This window comes from Etheostoma spectabile, chromosome 6 (assembly GCF_008692095.1).
Source record: "Etheostoma spectabile isolate EspeVRDwgs_2016 chromosome 6, UIUC_Espe_1.0, whole genome shotgun sequence".
Classification (NCBI taxonomy): Eukaryota; Metazoa; Chordata; class Actinopteri; order Perciformes; family Percidae; genus Etheostoma; species Etheostoma spectabile.
This window is the reverse complement of record NC_045738.1, coordinates 2872873-2881277: the sequence shown is the minus strand read 5'-3', so window position 1 is coordinate 2881277 and position 8405 is coordinate 2872873. Positions and strand designations below refer to the sequence as shown.

The 8405-nt window shown below is 39.9% G+C and overlaps 2 protein-coding genes across 6 annotated transcripts in view; both read left to right on the top strand.

The window, feature by feature from the left end:
• The window catches only part of ice1 (KIAA0947-like (H. sapiens)), a 12063-nt gene extending 8949 nt beyond the window's left edge, over positions 1-3114 (top strand). For all 5 annotated transcript variants that reach the window (XM_032518433.1, XM_032518434.1, XM_032518431.1 and 2 more), the window contains 6 exons: positions 445-613; positions 831-991; positions 1306-1496; positions 1621-1721; positions 1824-1922; positions 2296-3114. In XM_032518433.1, the coding sequence (XP_032374324.1) occupies positions 445-613; positions 831-991; positions 1306-1496; positions 1621-1721; positions 1824-1922; positions 2296-2495 (921 nt within the window). In that variant the 3' untranslated portion in view covers positions 2496-3114. The remainder of the gene's footprint in view (positions 1-444; positions 614-830; positions 992-1305; positions 1497-1620; positions 1722-1823; positions 1923-2295) is intronic.
• A 1157-nt stretch (positions 3115-4271) lies between these two features.
• Positions 4272-8405, top strand: part of LOC116691097 (terminal nucleotidyltransferase 4A) — a gene marked incomplete at its 3' end in the record, with an annotated part of 10722 nt that continues 6588 nt past the window's right edge. Inside the window, 3 exon segments of the mRNA XM_032518436.1 lie at positions 4272-5186; positions 5617-5740; positions 8320-8366. Of these exon segments, the coding sequence (XP_032374327.1) occupies positions 4480-5186; positions 5617-5740; positions 8320-8366 (878 nt within the window). The 5' untranslated portion in view covers positions 4272-4479.

Sequence of the window (8405 nt, the reverse complement as noted above, 5' to 3'; positions counted from 1 at the left end):
TTTTTAAGATTATTCTTTGGGCATTTTTTCGGCCTTTATTTTTTGACAGGACAGATGAAGACATGAAATTGGAGAGAGAAGGGGAATGACATGCAGCAAAGGGCCACAGGTCGGAGTCGAACCCAAGCCCGCTGCGTTGAGGAGTAAACCTCTATATATGGTCGCCCGCTCCACCAGCTGTACTATCATTCTTATCTGCATAACTAAATAAAAGAAACTTTTATTGCAAAAACAATTGTAGCTAAAAAAAATTATTATTGCTGTTTACAGAATTGGCTTAATACCATCACAGTACGGGAAGATGTGTAAATGCAAATGGCTCTTGCGTTGCTTACTAACAAGAACTATAGACTCAAAACACTCCATAAGATGAAATGTGTTCTTTTCAAAAGTCTTTGTCTATGAAAAGTTGACTTGTGCATGTTTTCTCACTTATTTCTTCAGCTTAAGGCAGACGATATGATTTTGGCCATCCTGAACAAGCTGAAAGCAGAGAAAAGTGTTCTCAGCGTTAACTACATGCAGGCCCTCTGTAGAGTCCACACAGGGATCTGTAGACAGAAGAGAGACTGGGAGAAGGCTCACATCTTGGCCCACAGCCTTCTCACACAAGGTGAGCAATTTGTGTCATACTGTGTTCCTTAAAGCTGTCACACACACACTCGATACACCCGCAAAAGTGTTTTAACTAATTGTGGCTAAGTCTTTTCTGTCAACTGTGAGGTTGACTAAAGGAGCCTTTGTTGCCCCTAGATTTGTGACATTGTATTTGTCACCTAAGGCACCACTTAACACTTTTTCTTTTCTTTTTTGTGTCATCCCTCCTGCAGATTTCCCAGACTCTGCCAAGCTGATATTGTTTGTGGTGACAACATGGCCCAATGTTCTCTCACACAGTAGTTCTATGTGCCAGGCAATACATACTGTCACCAAACTGAAAGCACAAGAACACCTCCTAAACTGCCTTTCAGCATTTCTTGGTTGGGAGAAGGTAACGTATTTGTAGAGATGAGGTTCTGTATTTGTCATACTGCATATAATGTTTTACTCAAATCCAGCTTGTCCAATGTATATCTTCTGACTTTTAAAGGAAGTGACTGGTGAAAACATTGCCATTTCATTTTGAATTTGAAATATCTTTTTAAGGGCATTTTAGCTTTTTACACTGTTTGAGTTCTAACCTGTGTGCCCTTAGTTCAGAGTCAGGTCATTGTCTTTATCACATCATCTCTTCTTTTCCATTTGTATCCTCTCAAATTAAGTAGTACAAGCCCTCTAAAGCCCTATCTCCCTATATCGCTGCAGAGTCCTCCCTGTGACATTGATGATCTGATCTCCAGAACGTTGTCGGATATTCGGTCAGGGTCACGCCTGTCTTTCACTAAACACAGTCGGTATGGGCATGACCTGGGGACTGAGGCTTGGCAGCATGTCTTAACACTGCAACTCCTTTGTGCTCACAAGAAGTGGCAGTGGACCTATAATAATGTTTTGGGGTATGTTACTTATTCGGACTTGAAGCTATGGTAAACATTTAAAACGTGGTTAAAGAAATTAGCTATTTGTGTAAGCAAACATCTTGTGTAATCCTGTGCTAATGTCTTCATTTTGCTTTGACAGCAAGGAGTTGTGGCCATTAATGAACACTTGGGTGACACAGCCCAGAGATCAACAAGGCCCCGTCTCCGATGTGACCGTCGCCACTGTACTCCGACTCATAGGTCAGTTGTTTTGTTAATTGACTGGGGTGTTAACCACAACCTAAGGTGATGTGTAATTTAATGATCACCAGACGACTGTTATTGTCATTTTGTTTGAAATAGGACGCCTCGGTCAACTGGGAATGGAAGAGAAGTGTGTTTCCTCTGTGTTAACTGTCGCCAACATCATCAACACGTTGGGTAGGCATGGACAGACTGAAGGTATGGAATATGAGAAACCTTGGTAAATACAGAAGGATTCAATTTGGCTGTAACCGATCCACAGCCTTTATTGTGTGTTAAGAGAGCTACCAGTTTCCCACGGAAATGCCTTTCATAGACACAAATCTGATCTTTATCTTTTTCACGTGTTGGCACACAACCACTTACCTGTGTGTATTCAAGCAGATTCCAGTATTCATATATCACCCTGGCATTTTGAAGTTTGAGCATTTGTATTTATTACTTATGATTGTGCCAAATAAATTTAAAAAATGTATATAATGCGCTGACATCTTGATAGTAAAGAAAAGAGGCCATCCTGCAGATGTATTTCCATTCAGAGGGCTAATCCCATCATGCCTTCTTTCCCCAGGTGTGCCATGGGAGGTCCAGTTAGCAGCCATCTACTGCATCTACGACCTGTCCCCGTGCAACCCCAAGCAAGCCTTGGATGCCCTGGCAGGATGGAGAGGAGAGACATCTCAAAGTGTGCCTCCTGCTATTACTAGCTGCATTAATCAGTTAGCTTCTCTCTGCAGACAGGTCGACCTGCAAAAGACGCACATGCTGTAGAAAATCCGCCTGAACAAGCAGGTCGGCCTGTACCTATTTTAAAGACCGAGTGAAAGGACATCCCACTATGCACCTCAAAGTTAATTTTAACTTGTTGACTGGCGGCCTGTGACAGAGCTGTTTACCATTTGCGCACATGAATAGGTTTTGTGCTCTAATACAGGGTGTCTGGCGGTTCATAGTAAGTCTTTAAATTAAAATGTGCTGTCAAAGACAGTTTCAGTCATTTTAGTTTGTTTTTGTATGTGCACTTCTACTTTAAAATGAACACATCATTTATATGTACTCTGGTTTGATAGCATTTTTTTTTTTATTGTTGGAGACATGTAAAATTTGGTTTCCTAAAATGTTAAACTGTCCACACCCAGTAAGGAATGTTGTGGCATATCTCCCTGCCTTTTTCTGCTGGTCTCAGGTAATGCTCTAAATATTGTAGAATATGTGCACGTGTTCTGGTTTAACTGTGGCGCTGTTGTATATGCTCCTTCATTCAAGATTTTGTAAATATGAGATATTGATGTTTGTATGAATGAAAATTAAGATTGCCACAGTAAATATGTTGTACAATTTAAAGTTTCAGAGGTTATTCTATTTTCAAATTAAAATATATTGAACCAAATCATGACTGTTTTGGTGCATTCTCTCCTCACTTGCCCTATTGCAATATACAACGCCATGAAACTGCCCTCTTGAATTTTTTAACATCAGTATGTTTCAGCAATGTGAGAACACGTATTTTACAAACCCACATTTCTGAAGAAAGAATAAAAATAACGCTGTTTACACCATGGAACTCAAAGCCATTTACCACAGCATTAACGTTCAAATAAAGTATGATAAAGGCGGGGATTAATGATGGAGCAAAATTACTACAACTATCATGTTCTTTTGCTGCACGGTATGATCTGTGAAATGTAAAATGTCATTTAAAGCTACAATTTCCGGGGATGACCTATAAAATAAAAGCCCGAAACACCTAAAACTTTACATTTGAAGGGGTGATAGAATGGTTGTATAGAGTTTTTCATGCTGTTCCTTAAGGTCTCCTGATAGGGTATGTAACGTTTGTTGGGCTGAAAATGTTGCTTTTGCTGTTCTTTTGGCCCTCATACCACCATGTTAAGGTATTCTCTACATTATACCTATGTGAAGAAAACAATTATTTTAAGGTCATCTTACTTAAATGACATTATTGCATTATTTTGATTTTAAAAAGAACATTTTAAAGAAATCCTGAATAAGAAAGTCGTTTAAATAGGTTTTAAAATAAATCCTTAAAACTGGGATAGTTGATATTATTTTAAACAACATTAATACATTTTGTTTTGAATAATGGTATCTATTTAAACTTCCAGGTGGAAAGTAATGTTTTGAAATACTTATTTTTTCTTCAATATTATGCAATAATCCTAGACTGATAGGAAATGTATAATCTAAAATGGCATACTATAGTAGGGGCTACTGAGAACTGTAACTATACTGTCTGTTTAAGGAAACGGTTTTAAAAATTGACAAATAAACACCTATGATTAACACACATTGCCAAACACGTGTGTCATGTGAACATTAAGTTAAAACATAAATATGGTGTGAGTACTGTAAGCATAATGTACAGATGTATTTGTAATTTTGTCTTTCACTCAACTTTTCAGGGGATAACGTTTAAAAGTTGAGCTTCCGGTTTTATCAGCCTGTGTTTGGTTGACTTGACGCATCTTTCAGTCGCGAGGGGTGTGTTCAAAGATTTAAATCCCTCGGACATGCGTAGACGCTGATCCGTGCTGCTGGGTGCGCCATATTGGTTGGCTTTTATGAGGAGTGGAGTTGGACAAGCCGCTTGTGAAAACCAAATCAGTTTCTGGACATGAAGTATTTCGATGCTAACCAGTAATTCAACGCGGTAGGCTTTATCTCTTTCCATAAGTGCAAAGTGTTCATAGCACGCCGTTTTCCCGTGAAGAGGTTCTCGACTTACTCGAGTCCAATGGATCCTCGGACCGCTTGGCTCCAGCCGGAGCAGAAGGGACCTGACAATTCCCCGATGCACATTTGGGAAACCTCTCAGGGATTTGGAGCGAACTCCAGCATCGACAACCACCTCCACCACCAACGCAACTTTGCAGCACAAAATGGAAACTCCACGCAGTCAAACGGCGAGTATTGCAAAAATGTAACGTTAGCACTGCCGCCGGGGTGTGTGTTTGGAAAAATGCCGAAGCGAGACGGCGGCGGAGAGAGGGGAAATGTCCGAAGGAAGGGCTCGCTGTCACCGTCCTCTTCCTCTCTGGACTCTGAGGCCGAGAGCTCCTCGCCCTCCGGCTCCTCTCTGCAAATCGATAATTTGAACGTCGCAGAAGATGCCAACCGGTTTTTACACTACGGCGAGCACGAGTTGAACGAGAACAATCTCAAATGGCAACACCCCCCTCCGCCTTTTCACACTATTCAGCAACACTGTCGCAGCATGCAACAATCGGGCGGCCACACCCCCACTGGCATGAAAAATCAGCACGTGAACAAGCACCACCACCACCACCACCGGTCCCATTCATCCGGACGCAGGAGGCAGCTGAACAGAGCCAACACTTTCCACGGCATCAACGCGCTCCTGTCCCACGGCAGCAACGGACACCATGTAGACTCTTCTTGTAGTCTGTGGAAAACCAGGCGGTACAGCCCGGGTTTTAACGGGTATGTTAGTTAAAATGCATTTTCTCTTCGTACAATGACATCTAATGTAGCCTTCTAGTTCAACATACAACAAAAAAAAAAAAACACCAGTTGTGGTCCCTCCAACAAAACTAAGGATGTTTTTGACCTGATGTAGCTGAATGGATTTAACACGCATGTCTGTCAGATTTGTTTTTGTCAATACGTTTGCTCTCAAGTTTCTGTGAGCACAGGTGTATTTGAGGCAGAAATCCATTTTCCTTTTTTTTTTTTATTTCTTCCCCTCCTCCAGTTCTTAAAACATTGCAACAGTCAGTATATTTCTCGCTAAGCCCAGGCCTAATACTTTCCATAATTGTTCTCATACATCCAGCAATACTGTCCATACAACGTTCAGTTCCTTTTTCAATACCAGCCTATGATCTCATGTGTTTCCCTTGGTTTTGTATAGTCTTCATGAAGAAATCATGGACTTTTTCAACTTCATGTCACCACGACCAGAGGAGGAGGCCATGAGAAGAGATGTCGTGAACAGAATAGAAAGTGTCATCAAGGACTTGTGGCCCACAGCCCGGGTGAGTGACGGACTGTCTGTGGCAGCAGTAGACCCCTCTGGCCTATACAGCATGTATAACATGTCTTTTTAAAATTTCTTCTTGTACCACAACGCTCCTTCCTTGATGACATGCCATTCTCTTACCTTATTTAATACCATATTCCAGACGTGCTTCCAATCTTTCTACTAAGTGAACAATCTCAGTAAGTTGCAGCTTCCTGCTGCATCCAATACTGAACTCAAAACCTCTTTTTCAAAGTTGGACAAGATGTAGTTTACTTATCATGATCCATGCATTCATATGCTCTCGATAGCAACACAGGTCTCTGAGCAGCTGTAAAATAGACGATTCAGACACTTAACTCAGTGATGCTGTGTCAGAGGTGATGCTCTAACCTGGGTCATGGTGGTTTTTTGTTTTGTTTTTTTAAGGAAGTGGTGTTGTAGTGGACTACTTTTATGTTATGGTAAAACTTATAAAATGTCTGTGGTTTTACCTCCCATTTACATAAATGAGGGAGACTTTACTAGGGAACGTTAGTACTGTCACTTATTTATTTTTACATTCGAAGCTTCTATTGAGCCAACCTACTCGTCCAAACTATAGCGCAGCATTCATTACATGGCATTTTCTTCTTCTTCAAATTTTGTTTTCAGAATTCAAATGTCAACATTATAAATGAGGCTTCTAACTATGCGGTATGGTCCCAAATATTACCAATGAGTTCAATCACCACTTCTGACACGCTGTCTAATCAGACAGCCAGCATTACAGGCTTTAGAAAGAATGGGGCGCATTGGAGGGCAATTGTTAAAATGACAGGTGTACCTGATAAAATGGCACATTTAAAAAAAAAAAAAAAAAAATTATTTATATAAATTGTTTTCCCGTCTCAACATATTGAGCCACTACTGGCCAAGGAACATGATGTACAAATCCATTTCATTAAACAATGCTTTAAAAATGCATGATGCAGTTACCATTTATAAAACGAGTTAGATTTTACTAATAACCTCTGGGTTTACCTGTGCTATATCAGGCGTTTAACCCCTTATAAACCGGAGTGTACCCAGCCAACACATACAGGCTTTTACTGCCTTGGCCCCCACCCAGGACTCAGATTTTACTGTAAAAGGCGTCAAGAGTTTTCATGAAGTTTAATTTATTATTAACATTTTCTTTGATTTGTAGGCTTTTTTATAATGTAACCTTGGTTTTTAATACAGCATTTCATTCATTTATTGCTTTGTAAATTGCTTTGCAAAGCTCCTAAGTGCTGTTCAAATCAATGTTATTGTCTTCTATACACAGCAGGCAGTGTGTCTGAAGGTTTACTGCACTTCACGTATCCTGTTTGCCGTACTGTCGGCAGTCAATAGTCAACACGCTGCACATCCAATCAGATGGCCAGATGTAATCATTATTCAAGTCACTTGCATTCCCACAGTAACATTAGGGAATTATATTCCATTGTATGTTGCCAACAGAGTGTTAGACATAGTATACTTTGTAACAAATAGCGTTTGTCTGGTAATAGACAAACATTTTGAGCTAGTAATAGCCCAGAGAAGACCCACTGGGCATAACTTTTCCCCAAAGATGAATTTGCGTTACTGTTCCAAGCTGTGGCCATTTCATTTTGTAGTGGGCTTTGGTTCCTGACCAGAAAGTCAAGTTATTTAATATTAAAGTGGACAAGAGGCCACAGTCCGTAATGATATCAAAAACCCCAATACAGAAATAGCACTGCCCATGTTCTACAGAGATGAGTGTGTCCTAACATTAGGCTTTTCATAGCATTTTAGAGACTTCAAAAAAACCTACACCATTTAAAGTTTTATAGAAAGACCAAACTGTTTTCAGTGCCGGTCATTGGCATGGTTAGCCTTCTAGTCTTACAAGAAGCATAACGTCAAAGGACTACTAAACACTTGAACTATTTTTAACTACCTTATTTTCTCCTGACTGTTGCTTTTGTTATTATAAAGCATAAACACACACACACAGACACACACACCAGGCTGTAAACGTGGGAGTGTTATTAGTTCAATCTTAATACAATTTGTTTTTTTTAGGCAACTATGTATAAGCGGTGTTTCTGCTGGTAACGTTCTGCTGTGGCACTTACTACAGAGAAAACAAAACACACAAAAAAGAAATGACCTCAAACACCAATTCTTATAAGAACTGCAACGAGAAGAAGGTTTGAGACACCTGGGCATGACGTGATCCATGAAGAATAGTGTTTAATGTTTAGTGTTTAATGTTTAACAATATTAAATTAAAAAAGTTTCTTTTCATTCTTTTTTATCCAGCTCTATTTGCCAGATCTATTGAATTACCAATAGTTAAACTCAGATCGCACGTCCTATTGTAAATTGACTAGAAGGTTCACTGTACAGTGGCGGTAATGGCAGTTCCCTTATGTAACTTCCTCTGTTGCTGACTGGATGAGTTCTCTCCAGGGAGAGGGCTCTGTCAGGATTGAGTGGAAGTAGACACACAGCTAGGACATTAACTATAAAATTAATACTGGTTAGAATAAGGTTTTTATCACTTAAATTATGCTTGTATTAATGTGTCTTGTACTTTTGCAGGTGGAGATATTTGGCAGCTTCAGCACAGGACTTTATCTTCCAACAAGGTAATATTTGAGTATTTTTCTTTTACAGTCTGACTTTTT